We start from the raw sequence: 24,788 nt of genomic DNA, 5'->3' as shown, positions 1-24,788 counted from the left end.
CCAGAGCTCCCTGCGGTTGGCAGGTACCTTTCTTTTCTGCAATGCAGATGAACAGGGTCTTTTAACCAAGAACACCAGGTGCAACTTATTCCGCTAAACCTTCTCAAAGAACAAAGGATTAATTATACTCGAGCACTGTTTTTTTTACATTAGTCTAAACAGACAAACAATATGCAACTATTTTGGTTCTAAGCAAAGGCAGTTACAAAACTGTGTGGCATGCTATTAAGGCTAATGAGACTTGCAATATGTATGTGTCAGGCACAGAAAAACTTGATGAAAGGAAATAAGACAAGAATGTAATCAGATGCAATTGTGTTTCCAAACCATCTCATTTCTCTATCTTACCTTTTTCTTTGTGTTACAGTACACTAGTTCAGTTATCCAATTATTTAGAATGGTTCTGTTAAATGGCTCTTGAAAGAACATATTAAAATACTTTTGCGCTGTTTTTATTATAAGGGGAGGAAAGATGGGAAAAAACTATAACAAACAAACAATCTTTAATTTTCCCACTCAAAACATTTGCTGTACAGAATATGTCATTCCTCTTCAATGAACTCCAAGCTAATGTATGGTACACTGTAATGTGTAAAGAGTGCTCATAAATATACACCCTTATGAAAATACTAATTTATATATATAAGAGCGTTTCTGTGATGTACTTCATCGTCTGTACCATGGCCCTATGAAACTATTGACAGGAACAACAACATCATCTAGCACATCCAGCACTGTATACTAAAAGCTTTTCATTTAAGAGGCCGCTGCATCAGGTTAGAACCCAGGTAGAATAACTTGGATCTCGATAGGATACAAGTTTTATTTAAAAAATTAAAGTAAATTCAAAGCTGCTGAGGAGAGCACTTTCTGAATATTTAATTATGTAAAAGCCTTACACAATTTACAAAATACAGTACTTGGTTTGGGGCACTGTTCCATCTGTTCTGAAAACCAACACGGCAACCTATACAACAGGCTTCTAGAGAATTAACCACTGGTTTGTGATGTTTGAATTTCTGCAGATCATGGCAGAGAAAAAGAGGGCTTTTAAATTGCATTTAAAAAAATGTAAGTCAATTGCAAAAGTGCCTAGGACAACACTGCATATTCAATTTAGCAAAAGCCTACATACCCTATACCTGCCTGGTATACACATGAACACTTTTTTCACCCTTGTTCATAGATTTCCATAGATTTTTTCCTTTAGCTATATAGAGCTAACATGTTTACTTAGAACTTTACAGAGGTTGTTCATCATTCTCACGAGTCACTGCTCAAGTGTAGCTTTCAATCTAATGTCCCTATTACATTAATACAAAAGAAGTGTCAATTTGACCTGGAGCCAATTAACCTGCCTGTATGTCCTTTCAGCTGGGGTGAAATCTGGAATGTTTGGATATAGGAAAAACATGTAAACTCATTGCAGATAATGCAAATGAACCCCATTACTACAAGGCAGAATTACTGATCACTGGGCCACCATGCCTCAGCAGTAAGCCAGCCTTTTACTGGTAATACACAATGCCTCCTGTTGCCATATTTTCTAACACATTTTCACAAAGAAAAGTATTTGCCTTGCAAAGCGTTGCTCTCTTCTTCTTAAAGGAGAAGGGAACCCTGTAGAAAAAATCCAGTAGCCCCCACCCCAGGTAGACCCCCCTCCCTCCTCCCCCCAGGCTAACTACCCACCCCCCGGGAAATGCCCCATACTTTATACTTACCCCAGTCGCAGATTCTGGCAGCGGACTTCACAGCATGCAGCTTCTGGGTCCTCGGTAAGCTGACTAGGAGTTCATCAATATCCGTCAATTTCGGCGCATACACAGTTGTCGGAAAACTGGCAAATTGCTCCAACTGCGTGTGTGCTGGTATACTGAACTCCCAGTCAGCTTACCAAGGACCTCGAAGATAGATGCTGTGAAGTCCGCTGCCAGAATCTGCAACGAGGGGTAAGTATAAAGTATGGGGCATTTCCACGGGGGGGGGGGGCAGTTAGCCTTGGGGGATCTAGGTGGGATGGGGGTTGTACAGGGTTTTCTTCTCTTTTAACGGGGAACTATCGAGAAAACGAAAATGTAATATTAGCTTCAACATACCGAAATAAGAAACTTTCTAAATACAATCAATTAAAAATCTGTACTGTTTCTGAAATAATCAAGTTTATCTTCACTATTCCTCTCTCAGTATCTGTTTCTCCTTATTCTGTCTTCATTCAGGAGTTGGGTGTCAGGTGAATGATCCAATAAATCTTATAGGGGGGGGCTCCTTTTGCCTAAAAGATGTAATAGAGCTCACTCTATTAAAATCACCAGAAATAATTTCTCTCATATCTCTCTCTGCAAAAGACAGTAATTTTGTTAGATTTTGTTTGTACTGAAATCCGTTATTTGAAATTTGCAGAAATTTTAATTGGTTGAATTTAGAACGTTTCTTACTTCAGTATGAGGAATCTTATATAAAAAAAAAATTCCGAAAATTCTCCTTTAAATTGAACGGGTGATTGGTCAGCTAAGCCAAAAAAGGGCGCACGGGGAGATGGGGCAAAGAACTGCCAGAATTGCAGCAGATGATATATCCTGTTAAGAATATCTACTTCTGATAAAAGATAGCACACTGTCATTTAGTCTGCTAAAAAGCTGAAGCTTGGGCAAAACCTTTTAGCAGGAAAATCTCAGTGCAAGAGTTTAAGTAAGCCGAGACAAAATACTCTTTTCAACAGACTGCAAAACTGGTAGCTACTTACCCCAAACGAGTACTACTGTTATAGCTGCAAAAGATGGTACCTCAATATAATAATGAAAAAATTATACTAACAACATTTTATATTTTTTTAACGTCTCCCCAATAAAAATGACACTTGCGTTAACTGTCTGAATTCCTTGCTTTTGCCAACAATGTAATTCACCACAGGCACATTATTTTTCTGTAATTGTGCAATAAATATAGTGGCCATCTGCTTATCTTCGGCAAATTTCATTGTGGACAATGGCAAGGCATTTCTAGATGTTCTGCCAGTCAAGATTTAATGGAGGGTACAAAAGTTTTGTGTGCCATTGCCCTAAGCCTCTTATTCTCACTTTCTACTTTTGCCGTACTCTACTATATACCAGTGATGCCCAACCAGTAGCTCATGAGCAACATGTTGCTCTCCAACCCCTGGGATGTTGCTTCCAGTGGCCTCAAAGCTGGTGCTTATTTTTGAATTCCAGGCTTGGAGGCAAGTTTTGGCTGCATAAAAACCAGGTGCACTGACAAACAGATGTAGGTCTTAATGTAGGTTGACAATCCACATTGGGTCTACTAAATGGCCAATCATAGCACTTATTTGGCAGCCCAAGAACATTTTACATGCATGTGTTGCTCTTTTACTTCTAAATGTTGCTCGCGGTTTCAAAAGGTTGGGGATCTCTGCTATATACTATACTTATACTATGGATGCCTCATTTATTAAATTTCAGCTCTATTTTGGCAGTAAGCCATACAAATATTCTCCATAACGCTTTCCTTAGAGAATAATAATAATATTCTATAATGGAAAATATGACTAATTTGCATATAAAGTCAACTGAGTTTCAATGAAAATACCATAGAACAATTCCATGCTATATAATATTACCCAGAAAAACAAAAAGAGCGATATCAAGTTTACATTCCCTGGTATATTAAAGGAATTGTTCAGTGTAAAATTAAAAACTGGGTAAATAGATAGGCTGCGCAAAATAAAAAATGTTTCTAATATAGTAAGTTAGGCAAAAATGTAATGTATAAAGGCTGGAGTGACGATGTCTAACATAATAGCCAGAACACTACTTCCTGCTTTTCAGCTCTCTTGGTTTACACTGACTGGTTACCCAGGTTACCAGGCAGTAACCAATCAGTGTCTTGAGGGGGGCCACATGGGTCATATCTGTTACTTTTGAATCTGAACTGCACACTGAGGATCAACTGCAAACGCACTGAACAGATATGTACCATGTGGCCCCCCTTCAAGTCCCTGACTAACAGAGTTATAGAGCTGAAAAGCAGGAAGTAGTGTTTTGGCTATTATGTTACACATCCAGCCACTCCAGCCTTTATACATTACATTTTTGGCTAATATAATTATATTAGAAAGATTTTTTATTGTGCACAGCCTATTTACCCAGTTTTTATTTTCACACTGAACTGTTCCTTTAATAAAAGGACTGATGCAACTAAAGACAGCTCTCTTTTTTCCAATAGTAGTTTGCACATTTTATATGGTAAGCTAGCCATAAATGCTCACATTAGAAACATACATTAATCAATAAAACAGAATGCTTTTAACGGAATTACCCATTTGTGTTTCCAAAATCTAAGCAACATTCATACTTGCCTTGTTGGTTGATTTTATTCCAATAAATGTTTGTCCAAGAGGAACAGGCCGGAAGCGTCCATCAAAAAAGAAAAGGCCAATGTAAGGATTGACATGCAGGAATGAAGCCACATCTAGGTAATTGGGAAGAGTAGCAGAAAGACCCAGAATCCTGATCATACTCTGTGTTGATTCCACCTTAAAATCAAACAAAGGCAATAGTGAGAAATACTACTTTGTTTTACTTACTGTCCAGTTTTGCTGCAGGATTAAATGTGCTGTTTCTGTTCTAGTTCAACTAGCTTAAAGGGGTTGTTCACCTTCAAAAAACTAGTTGTTTTCAGATACATCACCAGAAATAACATTTTTTTTCTAATTACTTTCCATTTTGTATATGTGATCGTTTGTCTAATATTAAAGGGTAAAGTGTCATTTTTCACCTTCTAAAGCAGTTCTGGGAGGGAGGGGGAGTCGCCGACCCTGTAAACTGTTCTAAATGGATACATTTAGTGGATACATTTCTTACCTTTGTGCCTGTTGAGCAGAATCCCTGGGTTTTATTACAGGCAGCTGTTAGATTTGATACATTAGTTGCCAATACTCCAGAGATGCTGCTAAGAAATTAATCAACTAAATGTTGCAAAATTGTAAGAGCTCAGAATCTGCAACTGAATTACTGAGCTGCCAGACTCAAACACCAGAGACAGGGACATTAAAATTGAATCTTTGATTTTGGAAAAACAGTAAAAAATAAATAATGTAAAGTAAATGAAAAAAGTATTTATTATTGGGGAATAATCTGAAAACGACTGAAGTGAAAAAAGTGTTTGGAAGCTGTATTTAGAAATACATGCTAGCAAAATCAGAAACATTTACCTGTTATAATCAACATCTATGTATATAAAGATATTTTCTACCAGTAAATGCCAGGTTTTTTGAATGTATCAATGTAAAATGAGGGGAAGGATGTGATACAATTGAGTCAAAGCAACTATATCTAATGAAGAAGGGAGGGATCAACGAAGTAATGAAATGACCTACCCTAAAAATCATTGACAAATATACGTAAGATTTGGAGAGCAAACAAGGTTATTAAATTAAACCTACACTCTTTAGAATTTAGATTATAGCAGCATTTTTTTCTATGGGAATTAGCAACTCACCACTTTCCATTATTGAAACAAAAATACATGATAATATGTGTGTGATTGGCTTCCCAAACACTTTGCCGGGTGTTTGGGGTCAGAGCCTATGTCCCAATAAAGGCATTTTAAGATAATAAATCGCTGACTGGTGCCGTCAATTACTATATGTGGCTTCCCAAACAGTAAAATATATAATACAGCACCTAAAAATAACCTGGACACCTAATAAAAAAATGATTATTATTAACAACAACAATAATAATAATGGAACCACAACATTAACAACAACAAAAAAGTCGCTAGGTAGAGTATAGGCAATGATATGAGTGAAAGCGAGCAAGTGAAAAGACCCCCCAGGTGCACCCATGATATCCACTATAAAGATACATTATATCAAGTTTAAAATGTATTGTACACTGGGAAATATTTATTAAATTATGCAAACTACATTTGTAAAACCTAATGAAGTTAGTCACCCTGCCATATCAAAACAGATTAAAACTATATCTTTAGATGTAATTATAATGTCACACTCGAAGGGCTCAATTTGGTTGTATTAAGAAATGAATACGTTTGAAGTATAATTTACATTACTACAGGAAATGTCAAGTACACATACAAGTGTTGACTTCAGCTTAGGTAATTAGTCGTCAAGTTTTGATTATATTCATTTTAAGTATTGCAGGAGTAGTTCTTTGGAACTGGTATAAAAAAAATCTGAAGTTAAGTGACCTTTATAGCTCAGTTCTCTATATTGTATAGCAACAAATGCAGTAAAGGGTTTCAGACCTGCATGGCTACACACATATAAGTAGGGATGCACTGAATCCACTATTTTGGATTTGCCGAAGCCCCGAATCATTCGCTAAAGATTCAGCCAAATACCGAACCAGAATTTGCATATGCAAATTTGGGGTGGGGCAGGGGGAAACATTTTTTACTTCCTTGTTTTGTGACAAAAAGTCATGCCATTTCCATCCCAGCTCCATATGCAAATTAGGATTTGGTTCGGCCGGGCAGAAGGATTCTGCCAAATCCGAATCCTGATGAAAAAGGCCGAATCATGGATTCGGTGCATCCCAACATATTTTAATACAATAAAAACATAAAAAAAGTAAACCTGAAAATTGTGAACTATATGTGCCATAATATTCAATGTGTTTTTTTTTTTACATTTTTTAAAATTTAGGAAAGTTGAATAATTTAAGGTGGCCAGATCATGCCTTTAAACCAAAGATGCGATCATAAAAGATTACCGATACCCCTGACTGTGGGCACAAGTATAATTTCTAATTTCAGCCAACATGTCACATACCCTTGCTGGATATTAAATTATGAACCGACTAAAGGCAAACATTATTTGCAGCTCAACTATATTAAAAGGAAATGAGAAGAACATGTTCTGGGGAGAACACATTTTTGTGTTCCTTGAGCAATAAAGGAATTGAAAATGATGGTACCATTTCTTCTTATGTCAGATGTAGCTGCTAATTGCTTTACCCTTCTCTATGAGGGCATCAGACTCTCACTGCTACCAGGGGTTCAAAAAAAGGGGTCCCAAAGATGATGTGGGCAAAATATAAAGCAACAGTCAGTTAGGTCTAGTCCTGTACTAAACACCGGACCCCTAACTGGCATTTTGCTGTATATTGTGCCACATCATCTCTGCCTGATCTCTTTCTCTGGTGATTAGTATATGTGCAGCCATTAATGTTGTACTGTGAATGAGGTGATTGCTGAATATCAAGGTACCCATCCCCTCCCTCTTAGTTTTGCAGCCAGATTTAGCCATAAATAGCCAGTGGCAAGCACCTCAAGGCTGCCCCCCTAAGGCTGTTACCCTAGGCGTGGGTTCTCGGGTACCTATATGGTAAATATAGCCCTGGATTAAGTAGGCATTTAACTTTAAACTTCTTTATTGTACTATTTGATTGTGTGTTTATCCTCAGAAGGTATATATTTTAATCACTTTACACTATGAGGGTGATATGAAAAGGAAGAAATCTTTCGGGGCCACCCTGTAAACAAGAATTAAAATGCAATGTTTAGATTTAGGGGGTTGTTCACCTCTAAATTAATTAAGTTTGATGTAGAGTGATATACTGAGACAATTTTGCAATTTGTTTTCTTTTTTTATTTGTGGTTTTTGAGTTATTTAGCTTTTTATTCAGCAGCTCTCCAGTTTGCAATTTCAGCAAACTGGTTGCTGGGGTCCGAATTACTTAGCAACCATGTATTGATTTATAAGAGAGGGCCTGAATAGAAAGATGAGCAATACAAAGTACCAATAATGATTCATTTATAGCTTTACAGAGCTTTTGTTTTTAGATGGGGTCAATGACCCCCATTTGAAAAAATGGAAAGCATCAGAAGACGGCAGCAAATAATTTAAAAACTATAGAAAATAAATAATGAAGAGTAGTTGAAAACTACTAACAGTTAATTTAAAGGTTCTTTAATAAAACACAAATCTTAAAATGATATCGAAATACAGGTTAATCCTGGGAGTTTGGGTGATTCCAAAAACTGGTGTACCATAAATAATACTTTGTTACTATTGATTTATTCACCATTTTTTGATTGACACTATTCATTGTGTACAATATACAGTAACAATGCCTGGTACATTCTGGTAAATTTTTGTTTGTATCTATGGATAACTATTTGTAAAGCGCTGTTAAGGCACAGCAGTGCTGAATAATGCATAAAAGTGCAATATAAATAAAAGTACAATATAAAAAAGTAAACACAGGGAAAACAAGTCAGACAATAATATACACACTACACAGAGCTCATATACACATGGACACAGAGATTAAGTGCTATGTGGTAATATGCAGAGTAGGAAGGAGGTCCCTGTCCTATAGAGCTTGCAGTCCGAAAAAGACTGAGTTTGCTTTCCTTCCTACTTCTCCAAAGTTTATATACAGCTACGCAGTAGTGGCATTTTCATAGACCAATTTGTCACTCCAAAATTCTTTGTAAATACTTCAGTTTTTTCCTTTTTTGTAAATCAGGTGAGAGCATTTGCTAAGGACTATTCTATCTTAACCCAACAAAAAAATGATAAATCAGAAAGAGCATTGTAAAGCTTTTACTTTTAAATCACTGAGTAAGCACAGACCAAAGCTGTTGAAATTTATTGGAAAAAAAATCAAATTTTCCCTTTACTGGGAAGTAAATTCTACTGCAGGATTATATTACAATCCATATGATGTCTTATATTTACCTATCATATCGCAAGTAAAAGGCATAAAAAATAATTAAGACGAAAAAATCGTTTAACTCATCTATATAACAGAAAGAAAACTAGCCAAACATGCTTATTTATTGCATCCATTTGCAATTTGTGTACCTTGGGAAAGAAAAAAACTATATAAAGCTATATATACCTGATGAATTACATGCAGGGAACCAAAACTGGTGGGGGATACACTGTTATTTATCATTTCTAAGAATCCTCTGCCAAGACAATCATCCCTGCAGGCACAATTCCTTTATTTAAAAAAGGATTCATGGAAGAAAAATGCAGCTATGGCAAGATAAGCTACTTTTAATACAACTAGAATAATACTAGGCTGTAACAGGCTATTCTTAATTTTGGCCTGCAGGTGGCACAGCAGCTTGAAAGCTCTATCATGATCAGTAAGGGTGATAAAAACATGCTGACAAAAGTCTCTCAAAAGGAAAAAATATATCAATATAGGTTACAGTCATATGAAAACATTTGGAAACCCCTCTCAGCCTGCATAATAATTTACTCCACTTTCAACAAAAAAGATAACCGTATGTCTTTCATTTTCCAGGAACATCTGAGTACTGGGGTGTTTTCTGAACAAAGATTTTTAGTGAAGCAGTATTCAGTTGTATGAAATTAAATCACTTGCAAAAAAAAACCTGGCTGTGCAAAAATGTGAGTACCCTTGTAATTTGAATGCATGTAACTGCTCAATACGGATTACTGTCAACACCAAATTGGTTGGATTAGCTCATTGAGCCTTGAACCTCATAGGCAGGTGTGTCCAATCATGAGAAAAGTTATTTACAGTAAGGTGGCCAATTGCAAGTTGTGCTTCTGTTTGACTCTCCTCTGAAGAGTGTCAGAATGGGATCCTCAAAGCAACTCTCAAAAGATCTGAAAACAAAGATTGTTCAGTATCATGGTTTAGGGGAAGGCTACAAAAAGCTATCTCAGAGGTTTAAACTGTCAGTTTCAACTGTAAGGGATGTAATCAGGAAATGGAAAGCCACAGGCACATTTCCTGTAAAACCCAGGTCTGGTAGGCCAAGAAAAATACAGGAGCGGCATATGCAAAGGATTGTGATAATGGTTACAGACAACCCAAAGACCACCTCCAAAGACCTGCAAGAACATCTTGCTGCAGATGGTGTATCTGTACATCGTTCTACAGTTCAGCGCAATTTGCACAAAGAACATCTGTATGGCAGGATGAAAGAAGCCCTTACAAACAGTCGCTTATTGTATGGTAAAGCTCATTTAGACAAGCAACATTAATTTTGGAACAAAGTGCTTTGGACTCATGAGACAAAAATTTAGTTAACTGGTCATAACAAAAAACGCTTTGCATGACGGAAGAAGAACACCGCATTCCAAGAAAAACACCTGCTCCCTACTGTCAAATTTGGTGGAGGTTCCATCATGCTGTGGGGCTGTGTGGTTAGTTCAGGGACTGGGGCCCTTATTAAAGTCGAGGGTCGGATGAATTCAACCCAATATCAACAAATTCTTCAGGATAATGTTCAAGCATCAGTCACAAAGTTGAAGTTACACAGGGGTTGGATATTCCAACAAGACAATGACCCTAAACACACTTCGAAATCTACAAAGGCATTTATGCAGAGGGAGAAGTATACAGCCCCCTGTCTTGAATAGCATCCAAAATCTATGGGATGATTTGAAGCAGGCTGTCCATGCTCGGCAGCCATCAAATTTAACTGAACTGGAGAGATTTTGTATGGACCAATGGTCAAAAATATCGTCATCCAGAATCCAGACACTCATCAAGGCTATAGGAGGTTTCTAGAGGCTGTTACATTTGCAAAAGGAGACTCAGCTAAGTATTGATGTACTATCTCTGTTGGGGTGCCGAAATGTATGCACCTGTCTAATGTTATGATGCATATTGCATATTTTCTGTTAATCCAATACACTTTATGTCACTGCTGAAATACTACTGTTTCCATAAGGCATGTTATATATATTAAAAAGGAAGTTGCTACTTTGAACGATCAGCCAATGACAAACAAAACTCCAAAGAATTAAGAGGGGTTCCCAAACTTTTTCCATATGACTGTATAAGTGGAATATGGTAAGAGTTGCAGTTCAGACAGAAGTCTGATTTAATGGGTCCATTTAAAAGAAAAAAAAAGGTATTGACACAGCTTGGTGCTCTAGCCTGGCACTGAGAGGATATGAAGTTGCTTTGCGTAGTGCTGGCAGTCAGCAGAAAGAAGCAGAAGGCACTTTATGCAGTAAAAGATAACCATAAGGGTGAGCCGAGGACTGTTTAATGTCAAGGGAGGGTGTAAAGAGTGTGAGTAAAGAGGTTACTTGTGATTTGGTGTTCTGTGCCTGTTAGGAGTGCGTTGTATACTGAGGTAAGGGACCATTTGTATAAGTAAGTGCTTAGATGAGCAAAAGTTTATTTTGTGCATTCGCGGCTTGTCAAATGTATCTAACAAGATTATATGCTGCTGAACTGTGAACGAAAGTGAAGGAATAACCCTTTTTCTCAACATTTTTGATGTCTGTCACTATTGCACACTCATTTATCTATGTAGGTATCTATCTGCATACAGTTATATATTGCTTCAATCAAGCAATGGTGTAAAACGTGAAAAAGGGAGAAGAGGAAAAAGCAAAGAGGTTATTTAAGGTGCTAGACGTTGCCAAAGGCACTGTCTAAATGAAACAGTTTAACATAAAATGTAATGACAGCCTCTTTTTAAGGCATACTTGAGAATCACTGATCAAGAGTGTTAACGCTTTTAACCATTTTGAAGAATGATGATTACGGCTAAAATTGTGTATGCTAATGATGATTAAAAAAGATACAAGTTATAGGAAGGAATATTAATCCAAAGGAATAAGAAACTTTTTAAATGTCCTGTGCATCATTAGTATGAATAGAATTTGAGGGGAGGTTTGTCTATTTTGTTTTTAATGCACGAGTCCCTTGGAAATTGACCTCCTAATAAACAACATGGTTCTAACTACATAAAAACTTACCTGTGGTGGCAGCCTGAAACAGTGACAGATGTATATGTGCATAATACTGATTAGCAATACTGTCTCTCTGCTGTCTAGAAGAGTATATATTACTGGACAGTCATACAAGACTGACATGGATGCCTTTTCAATTGAGGAGGAAATACAGTGGCACAAGGACTGATCCAATTGCTCACTTGGAGGAAGAACAATTGGAGGGGGAGGATTTTTTCCATCTCTGAAGCAAATTGAAAATTCTTTCTGAAATCTATTTAAACAAAGGCAGCCTATGCGAAAAGCCACGAAGTTCATTTTACGCCTAAATGTAAAAATAATGCAATATTCAGCGCTAACCCACTTGCATATTTATAAAGAACCTGTTTTTACAAATAACACAAAATCAGGTTGTTTCGCTTGCAGCAGGGAATATATTTTATACCAGTCCAGACTTGCCAAAGTCCATTGCAAGCAGTACCACCAATGTTTTTGTTGAAGTGAATATATAATGCGGTAATAAAACAAATTCAGCAGATCTATATAAACTCAAGTTTATACATGCTGATCTGCAGTATAAAATGCAGCTAAGTAAATCATAATTCTCCCTTTTTCATTAACACAGCTTTACTGACAGGCACCTATGTAAGGTCATTTCAGAAACTGTAATAGCTTGTTAGTTAAAACAGAATAAATTATAAGACAAGATTTTAACATGCAAATGTATGCAGCTTGAGTTGATTTGGCCCTTCAGATATGGTACTGCTTACTTTTTTTTCCCATATACCAAGAGTTACTCTTACAGTAGGTATTTTTAGAGGCGAAATGTAAAGCATTAAGAATTTAGGATAAATATTGTTTTTAGTTTTTTTTTTTTTACACAGCTAAAATGCTTAATTAACAGTTGTCTATATACATGGAGGTCCCAAAGATTACACATAATACATTAAAGGAGAAGGAAAGGAGAAATCACTGGGGGGGGTGCCAAAAGTTTGGCACACCCCTTGATTGTATTCACTGACCTGATACCCTGGGTGGTGCTCTTATCAGCAGAAAACTGCACTGGCCCAGTGAGTACCATGGAGTAATCGTCTTCTGTGTTCTTCTTCCTTCACAAGTATGCATCTGCCCCCCCCCAGCTTAGCTGCTACCCGGCCAAATGCGCCTAAGTCTTTACTTACCCCTCGGTGCAGAATCTATCCAGCAGAGTTCACGACAGCCATCTTCTTCTCTTCAGTAATCTTCGGGAAGTGGCGTATCGGCGCATGCGCAGTTTCCATTTTGCGACAACTGCGCATGCGACGAAACTATACGAAGCATGCCTATACGCCGTTATCATTCCAAATATTACCAAAGTGCCGGAAGATGGCTGCCGTGAACTCCGCTGGACAGAATCTGCAACGAGGGGTAAGTATAGACTTAAGAGCATTTGCCCCGGGGAAGCAGCTAGGCTGGGGGAGGAGGGTCTATGTAGGGTAGGGTTTTTTAAAATTTATGGTTGAATTCTCCTTTGACTGTGCATGCTTTGCCTACGTGTTGGCAAAGAGAGATGAAGCGGAAGAAGAGGATTGCTGGAAGAACCCTGGGCCGGTGCAGTTTTCTGCTGATAGGGATATCATAAATAAAAGCAAACCACAGAGATGTCCCAATGTTTCATGACCCTTTAGATACCCCCACTAACAAGGAGCCATTGCTGCCAACCCTTAACTCGGAACCCTGACAGCTAAATTTACAACTAGATTGCTTTGCAACTAGGCTTAAAAGTTATTACTTTACATTTGTCTACATTGAACCTTGTTTCCAAAAAATGTTAACATTGCAAAAGATGTCAACAGCTTCAAAAAAAAGTCTGTGTACAGGTAATGCCACGTGGGTAGTGTGGTAATGAAAAGTGTTATTACAATACCATAATAAGTTAATTACAAAGTGAATAAAATTCAAGGGTATAAGAATTGGATTTGCATGCACATGTTGCAATAACTAGGTCTAGTAACCAATCAGTAGGTAGCATTTACTCATCTGTGTTTGAAAACAAACACCTGGCGCATACTTAGCTAAAGTAGTTATATTCATTGCCTATGATTAAGTACCACGGGGTATGAAACAAGTAAGGCCGAATACCATGTGGTCTGTATACCTATCTTTTTAACATGATTTTTTTTTAATAAAGACTATATTTTTTTTAATAGAATAGGGAGTTTTGGTATAACTTTTTTTGATTTTGAATGATTATACCCTTGTGAACTGGGGGTTGTATTCAAAAAATCATGGGCCATTTTTTCCCATGAAAGTAGTTATATTACTTTATTATTAAGAACAAAATTAATAGTTCTATAAAAGAAGGTGTTCAGTTAAGTCTGTGTGTGCAACTGTTAAGTTATTTAAGCAACCTGATTTGTTGTAAACCAGTGTATTTTTCAAATGCCTTTTATTCCATAACATTAGGTGGGGAATATCTATCATTCTTGTTTATCCGCAGATTTACAGAAAAAACTGTAGAAAGTAATTGGAATACTGTGGATCATAGGTGACAGACAGAGCCAGAGCTCTCAGTACATTTTATTTGGTGCATCATTTATAGCCACAGAAAAAAATACAGTCCCTATTCGAAGACAAAAATGTTCAATTCTTGGTATTACCACTGATAAATTTACCAAAGGTGACTGTGAAAATAGAAAGTTTAAGAGATTTTTTTCCCTCTTTAACCTTAGCTTATCATTCTACTGACATCAATCATCAATCCTAAATGACACAGCACATCTCATAAACCTCACATTTACACAAGTGGCAGTTTTATTGGTGCTTGTACTACTGATGTCAACTTTTAGAATTATTTTGAAAAACACAATAAAAGTCATTCTAATATATGTTGGCAAAGGTCGACAATATACAATTCATAGTTTCTCTGTGCGGGATAAGAGCAGCAATAGCAATTTTGAAATAGATGGACAACTATCATGCTGCAGGAATGACAACTGTCTTTAAGCAGAGATCCAAAGCAGTATCCTATCCACTTTCAAATGACTACCTTTAGAACCTCTCAAAAAGCATGCTGCCTAAATATAGCCTAGGCTTTTAACTGAATATCCATTATAAGTGTTGCATTTAACATCATATACAGTATATTGTTAGGGGTAACAATGTTTCTAGCACCCACAGCAACCAATCAACAAGGTTTGTGTCTTTATGTTCTTAAAGTAATTTTTCAGTAAAAAAATAAAAAATGGCTTAATAGATAGGCTGTGGAAAATAAAAAATGTTTTCTTTATGTAATCTATAAAGGCTGGAGTGACTGGATGTGTAACATAATAGCCAGAACACTACTTCCTACTTTGCAGCTCTTGGTTTCCAGGCAATAACCAATCAGTGACTAGAGGGGGGCCACGAGTCATAGCTGTTTGCTTTTGAATCTGACCTGTATGTTGAGGATCAATTGCAAACTCACTGAACAGTTGTGTCCCATGTTACCCCTTAAAGTCGCTAACTAACAAGAGTTAAAGAGCTGAAAAGCAGGAAGTAGTGTTCTGGCTATTATGTTTGACATCTGCTAACTCCAGCCTTTATAGATTACATTTTTGGCTGGCTAACTAACTATAATAGAAACAATTTTATTTTGCACAGCCTATTTACCCAGTTTTACACTGAACTGTTCCTTTAAACTGAAACCTGCTTTTAGCCTTCTATACTTAGCAATGCTCTATATTTGTATGTTTGGAATAGTTCCATGTCTGTGCATATTTTTATTAGTAAAGTGGGAATAAGCCAGGTGTGATTTAAGGAGAATCAGAGGTTAAGACAGAGTAATTTCTTTTAAGATTAAGGTCCATAAGAAATAGGTCAGTAAGGCAAAGCAGCAACACCTATGATTATTAAAACAAAAACTGATTAGCAAGTTTGAAGTGATACTGGATACATTTATATCAATCATATCAGTCACTGGGATTGTGCAGAGGATCCACCCCAGCCTAGCATTAATGCCAGGTTATGATGCTCTGATATGATTTAATTAAGTAGCACACAGTAAGTCCATTCTGTCATGTGGAGTGGGGGAAGCATGACCCTCCCATATGCTGCTGAGCATGATTTATATATTTTTCTGAACCTGAAATAGAATATTCAGATACTTAGTGATGTTTAGATGATGCTGCCTGAAAAACAGAATGCAATCTGCAAATAGACCAATTTTCCAGTCTCTAATATCGGAAAGTATACTCCGTATGGGCAACACACTTGATTGCCAAAAAGCATTTTTCTCTGTGACTAGTAAAGCCATTCCTGAAGCCGCATAAGCAAAAATTATAATTATCCTGTAGATTAGAATGTTTTTAAACTATATTACTCTCATTTGCGGCTTGTGAGACTTCCCCAGTTCAGATTTCAAGCTGAAAGATCTCAAATTAAACACTTTTTTAAAATTGTGTGGTGAAAATATTTAACACCAAAATTCCACTCCATGCGGAGTTCTTACTGTGCTTGCTGATATTTCTTTAGAGAGGCAAGTGGCAGAATTCCCAGACATTCTAGTGAATAAATCTGCTTTTTCACACAGTTCATAAGTAATGTACAGACTATTTGTCTAGAGAAATATAAACATATTTTGTTTTTTACTCTAGGCTTTTGGTGAGCCACTCTGGGCATGCTAAAATATTCAATATGTTTAACATGATGACCTAGTTTCAGCTAATGAGAATGTATTATCAGCATGAGTCAAGTGAATGCCCTTTATTTTATTTGCTTTTGCAGTAACACAACATTTTTGTTTCTAAATATTGCAAAGTGAGGTTGCCAAACAAGGATATTTTTCTACTATTTGGCATTCTTATCTTTGACCCCAGTCCAATGTTCAGAGGTATCTATGATCCAAGTGGTAATAGTCCACCATGAGTTTGAAAACTGATATCTGCTGGGGGACAAAGATTTTGTCCATACACAAGCCAATTAGCTGTCAGGTGTGATCAAGTCAGCAGGCAATTTGAAGGCCAAAAATATTTGATTTATTGTCAAATAGGTCAAGCCACTGCTATAAGCTTAGAACATGACATCCACCATACTAAGGCCAGATGAATAATAAGACTTCACAAGATTGTGTAGATATGGTGTCTTCCTTTGTTATGTTTAAGGATTATAAACAGAGTATTTGATGTCTAAGGTAATGAATATAATGTGAAACATCTGCTTAAAGAACATGCATTTGCATTTACCTGCCGTAATGTTCGTGCTACCAAACTTTCCAATACAGGCCCTCTGTCTTCATGAAGCAGATGCACCTCATCCAATATCATAAGTCTTACAAGTTGGGACAGGGCAACATCACCAACACTCTTTCTGGTGACGACATCCCACTTCTCAGGCGTGGTAACTAACATCTGCAAGGTGAAAAACAAAGTGCTTAGCAATTTCCAGTCTTTTTTTTCTTTTAATTGAAGTGATTCATTTTGATATATGCTATATCATATATAAATATCAAAAGCTATATTATATAAATATATATAGGGATTAATCATATCATAGTTAGGATCAAGTGCTAGATACTGTTTTATTATTGCAGAGAAAAGGGAAATCATTAAAAATGAGAATTATTTGATAAAAAGTAAGTCAATGAGTGATGCCCTTCAAGTAATTTGTAGCTGTCTAGATAACAGGTTTCCAGATAACGAATGCCATACCTTAAAAGATTTTAGATATTTCATTTCAACATAAAATATTTACAGTAAATTGTTCTGCTTTCATGGAAAGTTTATATTTTCCAGTTCACTATACTCTATATCTTTTAAAAAGAAACATCCTTCCCTCTTTCGTTTTTATTAGGATGATGGATATCTTTATAACAACCAGTGAGTCTTAAAATCAATAACACACTTCATCTGGAGACCCCAAGGTTTTCATTGTATATATTAACATCACTGTAGCACAGGATTGCGTTCGTGATCTTTAAAAATGAGCCCTTCAAAAAAATAATGGTTTTCAAAAGAAAATATTAAGTAAAACATCTATATGTATTGTTACATTCTATTTTTGGATTACCATGATTTTCTTTCTTACGTGTTTATATGGAATCTGTTGTTTTATGGCATTTTCTTAATCTATATGAGGGCTTGTTTATTAATTAAGTATAAAACTAAGAAAAACAACCCAGATTGAACAGGAAATAAACCTATCTGTGCAAAATACTCCCTTTTTTCTTACACACACACACACAAATAAATAAATAGATAAAACCAAAAGTCGTAGAACTGTATTAGGACATTATGATTTTATATTACATATAAAGAACCCTGTTATCAAATAACGGAAAGGTGACAAGATATTAAACCATTAGAAAGTACGCAGAGTACAAACCGCCAGAATGCCACTGCTCTAAAGGGGTTATTGACTTAACTTAACTTTTAGTAAATTAGAGAGTGATATTCTGAGATTATCAGTTATTATGTGCAGTTTTTAAGTTATTTAGGTTTTTATTCAGCAGATCTCCAGTTTGCACTTTCAGCAATCTGGTTGCTAGGGTTCAAATTACCGAAGCAACCGTGCATTGATAGGTTTACAGAACATTTGTGTTTTAGATGGAGTCAATGACCCCTATTTGAAAGCCTGAAGGTGACAAATAATTAAAAAAAAAAATTAAAAATAAGAATAATGGAGACCAAAATGCGAAGTTTCTTAGAATTGGTCATTCTATTAAAAAAATAAAAGTTACATTTAAGGTGAACCACCCCTTTAAGGGTAAGGGAATATGGAGCATTGGCTCTGCTGCTCTCAGCCTGCATCTCCATCCAGTGCAAGTACACAGAGTGGAGATCAGCCTGAAAATGCCCGCTTTCGCCTATCTCCACTCTGCACACCTGCACTCAGGCAAAAACTGTACTTTGCAGATTCGTGGAGAGTGGATACACTTTTCTCCGCCTGCGGAACAAAATGCAGGTTGAGAGCAGTAGAGTCACTACTCCTTGTGCTCTGAATTAACCTTGTAAGTCAAATATAAGCAAGTCCCAATTAGGTTTCACAGTAATCAGATACTTATAAGATTTAACATGATATCACTGAATTTTGAACTACTTTGGAAATCTATTCAAGCACTTCTTAACAGAAAAAACCTCTAGAAATATGTCAAATAAATAATAAAAATCTATTTTAGATTATGTACCACACAGAAGGTCAATAGTTAAATAAAGGAATATTGGTCTGGAACATAAATTTGTACTTGGAGAGAGAACTGACTGAAGGATAGTTTACAAAGAGTTAGAACAGTGTTGTTAGTGGAGTACTGCAGGGCTCTGTACCTGGTCCATTGTGTTTCAACGTTAATTTATTTATTTATTTATTAAGGACCTGGAGGTGGGCATTGAAAGTACCATTTCTATTTTTTGCTGATGATACTAAATTGTGCAGGATGTTGCCACTTTGCAGAGTGATTTGACTAGATTAGAAAACTGGGCAGCAAACTGGAAAATAAGGTTCAACGTTGATAAATGCAAGGTTATGCACTTGGTAGAAATAATATAAATGGTAGTTTATTGGGGGTAACTTTGTAAATAAGTTGTCTAATTCCATGCAGTGTCATTCTGTGGCTGCTTAAGCATATAAAGTACTGTCTTCTATTAAAAAAGGGCATTAGCTTGAGGGATGAGATTTTGCCACTTTATTAGTCCCTGGTAAGGCCTGACCTTGAGTATGCAGGGCAGTTTTGGGCTACGGTCCAGAGACAACTAAACTGGTACAAGAGATGGAGGATTTAAGAGGGGTTTTGGATGACATCCGGAACAAGCAAAATATCCAAGGTTTTAATATATACAAACGGGCATATTTGAGCATCAGAAGCAATGGTAATGATAGATGTGAATTTCTTTATACAAGTGTGAAATGATTTAGCAGTTTAGTAAGCTAACTTTGCTCTAAGCATCAACAAATATTAGAACGGCTATAATTTATACATGTAACTGTGCCTAAATAATACAGATGAAACAATTACTGGACTGAAATGAACCACAGAAATTAGCAGCTGTACTTCAATACTGCACTAATTAGTAAACTGTAATGGAATATATTTAGCAAAGAAATTTGCAGTTTTTCAAGGTGTCTAACAAATTATCTAGGCTCTTAAACATCTGCTAGAATGCTGCTTCTGTTGCGGACATGTTCCTTCTGCACAAAAATCTTATTAATCAAGAAATCCAACCTACCCACTATATTGTACTCTTCCATAATCTATCATACTCAAAATATTAAGTGCCATCGTACCCACTCTACCTCTATTCACTCTCAGCCCAAAACATGCACATTGCATACTGCTACCATTGGTCCTTGCACTTTAAACCATTAGTACAGGTAGATGATCTATTATGAGGAATGATTATTTGCTTAAAATGGAGCCTATGGGGGATGGCCTCCCCATTGTTCTGAACTTTTTGGATAACGAGTTTCTGGATAAGGGATCCCATAGCTGTATGGTAATACAAAACAAAAAAGGAGGGGGGTTGTATACTGGTAATTTACTTATATACTTTGCATGGGCCAAAAACAGAGCAGCTTCAGTTTCCCTGTTCACCTTGCTTAGCTCGAGAAATAACAAAAAGCATATATTTGTAGCAAAAAAAAAAAGAATGGCAACAATTTTTTTTAGCACAATTGAATTCATGCTGAAAATGGGTATACTTTTCTTCTTTACACATATGGCACAAATATCTGTTACCTGTATTCCTTTCCAATAACATACTGTAAACAGCAACCATGGTGTGTTGGGGGTCATAAATACTACTTCTGGGCGATACATCATAATTAAAGGAACAGTATCACCAACAAATAAAAACATTTTAAAGTATTATATACTGTTGCTATGCATTGACAAAATGTTTGTGTTTGCTTTAGAAAGACTACTATAGTTTAAGCAAATAGGCTACTGTGTAGCCATGGGACAGCAATTTAAAGGAAAAAAGGCACATGCTACTTAGCAGACAACAGATAAGCTCTGTAGTGAATGCAATGGAATTATACATCTGCTATCTGTTATGTAACCTGTGCTTTGAAAGGCTGCCCAATGGCTATACAGCAGCTTACTTATATAAACTACAGTAGTGTTTCTAAAGCAAATACACTACTTGCAGGGACACAGTACATTCTATTTTAATTAGTTTAAAACAATTAGATTTTTTGGTGTTACTGTTCCTTTAATGTCAATAAGAAATAGTAATTGAAGTGATTAATCAAATCACTCAGCTTGTCATACCCCTTACATAGCCCCTTTCATTAAAGGGGCTGTTCACCTTCCAAACAAACAAACCTTTAACTGGGCTGAAAAAAAGTGTTTCAGCATAGTCTAGCGTTCCTCAAACGGAAACTTTGAGTAACATTTCCACCACAAGCACTTCCCGATAAGTTACATACACAGTTAAATTGATTAAATAATCAAATTATAATTGTCTTGCAGATTTAAAAGGCACACTGGTGGCACTGTGAAATTGCTTTTGCTTTGTGGCTGAGCATTCCAAGCAAAGGTTCTTCTCTCCCTAACAAAGCTCTGAGGCACCTGTGCTGAACTGCATTCTGTATTACCGATAGCTTTAATGAAAAATTGATGTACACAGGTAGGATTAAAACTCTTACAGTACAATTTTTATTAAACTGAAATGTTTGTAGTTTTGAGAACTGGTACATGTATAAATGTTAAAGAATTTCAAAAATATTGTGCTTTGGTGTCATTATAAAAACATGATTATACTGTCAACCAACATAAATCCTTTGCAAAGTAACGAAACTAACTAAAAACCCAACAAGTAAGTTTGTCTAAGACTATATTGTTGCTTCAGAATGGCGGAAAAATAACGTGTCACATTTACTTAACGAACTGCAACTCATGCAAAGCATTTCAATCCAGCAGACGTCTGAGGGCATGGCTGAATAAAAATGGGTTAACTATAAATATTTTTCCTGTCAACCTAAATTTCTCTCAGCCCATGTAACTTCCCCCATTCTAGATTCACTTAGAATTATTATTAGGATTTGCTACAGGTTTATCCTTCCCATAGGGAATAGTGCAGAAGAGAAACATTTACATTTTAAATGTTGCTGAAGGTTACATTTGGAAGTATTAAATCGTTTAGAAGAAACAAATAAATATGTATTTTACTTGCTGTAATTAGAAACATCACCATGTAAAATGTACATATTTAAATTAAAAAAAATATTCTCTTTAAACAATTTTGGCTAATAATTACACATTTGTGAGATATTTAAATATATGCATATTTTGCTTACTAAATCAGCGCTAGCAGTTCTTTTGAAAATGTTTAATGCATGTATTATTTAAGTATATAATTATATGCATATCTCCTAATTACTTTATGTGCATATTCCCTAATGATTCAGTAATATTCGTACTCCAGAATAAAAGATGCCAAACACTTGCATGGCCAGTCCAGACAATGGCAGCATATATTTACTTTACAGAGCCAGTATCTCCTTTTCCAGGAGCTTGATTACGCTATGCTTATAATATATTTTATTTTAATATTGACATTAAAAACAGCATTCCAGTTTGCAATTTCAGCAATCTGATTGCTAGGGTTCAAATTACCCTAGCAACCATGCATTGATTTGAATAAGAGAATAGAATTTGAATAGGAGAGGACCTGAACAGAAAGATAATAAAAAGTAGTAATAAAATTTTGTAGCTTTACAGAGCATTTTCTTTTTAGATGGCCCCCATTTGAAAACTGAGGCAAAAAAGGCAAATAATTAAAAAAAACTACAAAAAAAAAAAAACGAAGACCAACTGAAAAGTTGCTCATAATTATCCATTCATAACATACCAAAAGTTAATGTATGGATGAACCACCCCTTTAATTATTTTTTAATGTATTCACATACAGATGTAGGATCTGTTATCCAGAAAGCTCAGAGTTACAGAAAGGCCATCTCCTATAGAGTCCATTTTGTCCATTTTATCCAAATACTCCAAATTTCCTTTCTCCGTGAGTTTGCAAATGATCCTCAGCATGCAGGTCAGCTTCAAAAGCAATGGTAATGACTCACGTGCCCCCCCCCCAAGTTACTGATTGGTTACTGCCTGGTAACCAATCAGTGGAAACCAAGAGAACTGCAAAGCAGGAAGTAGTGTTCTGGCTATTATGTTAGACATCCAGTCATTTCAGATTACATTTGTAGTTAACTAACTATATTGAAAACAGTTTTTATTTTACACAGCCTACGGCATCTATATACCCAGTTTTTATTTTTACACTGAACTGCTCCTTTAAAGTTTGTTACCATCAGCCTTACTGTAATATCAACTTTGTGAAACTCTCAATTTACCATTTTCAAATAGACTGAATTAAAGGAAAAGGAAAGGCTAAAATTAAGTAAGCTTTATCAGATAGGTCTATATAAATACAGCAGTAAACTTGTCAAAGGAAACACTGCATTTCTGGCCTTTTATTGTGTATACATAGGCTTCTGTTCTGTATCACACTTCCTGTTTTCAGCATAAACCTCCAGGGCTAGGGCTTGAACATGCTCAGTTTGCTCCTCTCTCCCTCTCCCCTACTCCACTCCCTGATGTAATCTGAGCCCAGAGTGAGCAGGGAGAGATTTAGGCAGGAAGTGATGTCACAACAAGCCAATATGGCAGCCGCTATCCTAAACAAATAGAGAGAGCATCTAAAGCCATTTACTCAGGTAAAGTAGAATAAATATAGTCTTATAACCTGCACTATTTTAGCTAATCAATTGGCAATAAACTGCTTTGGTAGCTTTCCTTCTCCTTTAAGAAAAGTAAGTACAGATCTGCCATAAGCTTAGAGACCATTATCCACTTACTCTTATTATTACATAGTTAAAGATAACTTATTATGTGTGTATTTTCTAAGTTCATGTCTAATTTGATGTATTTTAATTAAAATTAATTCACTATTTAGCATGTGTGTATTTATTGTATGCACATTTAGTTTGTATTGGTGCTTCGATGACAGCTATCTGCAATATTAACAGGCTTCTCGCACAGGGATTTACAGCATTGTTTAAGTACCTGGAGGCACCTGAACAGTTCAATAGCCAGACAGACTATGAGTCACCCATGATTCACTGTAGCTTGACTTAACCCTATATGTGCAAGAAACTGCAAGCATATGGTTTCCACAATGCAATAACATTCCCATGTATCTACGATTTCTAATCCAATGTATACCATATATTGTGCTTTTTTTAGTACTGGGTAAAAACGAAAATGTTATAATCCACAACCTATTCGTTTATTATAGATTTGTTCAGAGGGATTTACAACTGCAGCATTACTGCAGGAGGTAATAAGGAAATTTATGGTCATAGATACTAAAAACAGTGTTGAATTCAGTGCTAAAACTGCAGAATCAGATGCTGTGGGCAATCATGGCAGTAATTACTCTAGCCCTCTTAATATATCCATTAGACAAATACAAAGGATAAAAGGAAATAAACAAACCCTAGCATTTTAATGTTGTGCTCTGTAACATCTGATCTGGAGCACAACTAAGTGCATCTCAGCTTTATTACATTCTATTCTAAAGTCATTGTAAAAGATTCACAAGTGTATGCATTTGTCTCTAACTAATAATATATCCACTGGGCTGCAAAAAAATGTTTACTCACCAGAGGGTCATTTATTTCAACTATGTTACAGTTCAGGATCAAATAATAATAATAGATGCTCAACTGGGATCTCTTAAATCTTTATAAAGTACATTGACTGTATATGCTTAGTAATTATCATTGCCGTCTTAAAGCAGGTGGCTCATTGACTGTTATTCCCTGCTGTTAGTTGCTGATTGAGACAGGATTGTCACTCTTATTTAGCCTACCCAGCAGTGTGTATTGAATATTTTATTGTTTAGTTTATGCAAAATTATTATTAAGTGTTATTTTTAATTATGGGCATTTCCTTATGGAAAAACTTGAAAAAAGTTGAAAAACTCGCCTAAGGGACAGTGCTTCACAATTTACCATGGGTGGCCACAAGATGCAGATGCAGAGAGTCAATTGCAATGAATAGGGGCTTGTGCTGAACATCCCTTTGTTACAATCAAAAAAATAATTACAACCCAACAACAAAGAAGTGAAG

At 36.0% G+C, this 24,788-nt stretch overlaps 1 protein-coding gene across 2 annotated transcripts in view; it reads right to left on the bottom strand.

Annotated features, from left to right (window-relative positions):
- ascc3.L (activating signal cointegrator 1 complex subunit 3 L homeolog) overlaps positions 1-24,788 on the bottom strand; it is a 327,995-nt gene that overhangs the window by 192,509 nt on the left and 110,698 nt on the right. For both annotated transcript variants that reach the window (XM_041563009.1, XM_018263366.2), the window contains exons 11-12: positions 16,906-17,070; positions 4,358-4,534 (exon numbers count right to left, since the gene is read on the bottom strand). In XM_041563009.1, coding sequence (XP_041418943.1) covers positions 4,358-4,534; positions 16,906-17,070 — 342 coding nt within the window. The remainder of the gene's footprint in view (positions 1-4,357; positions 4,535-16,905; positions 17,071-24,788) is intronic.

This window comes from Xenopus laevis, chromosome 5L, assembly GCF_017654675.1.
Source record: "Xenopus laevis strain J_2021 chromosome 5L, Xenopus_laevis_v10.1, whole genome shotgun sequence".
In the NCBI taxonomy this organism is placed as follows: domain Eukaryota; kingdom Metazoa; phylum Chordata; class Amphibia; order Anura; family Pipidae; genus Xenopus; species Xenopus laevis.
The sequence above is the reverse complement of the archived record's forward strand: the minus strand, read 5'-3'. Positions and strand labels throughout refer to the sequence as shown.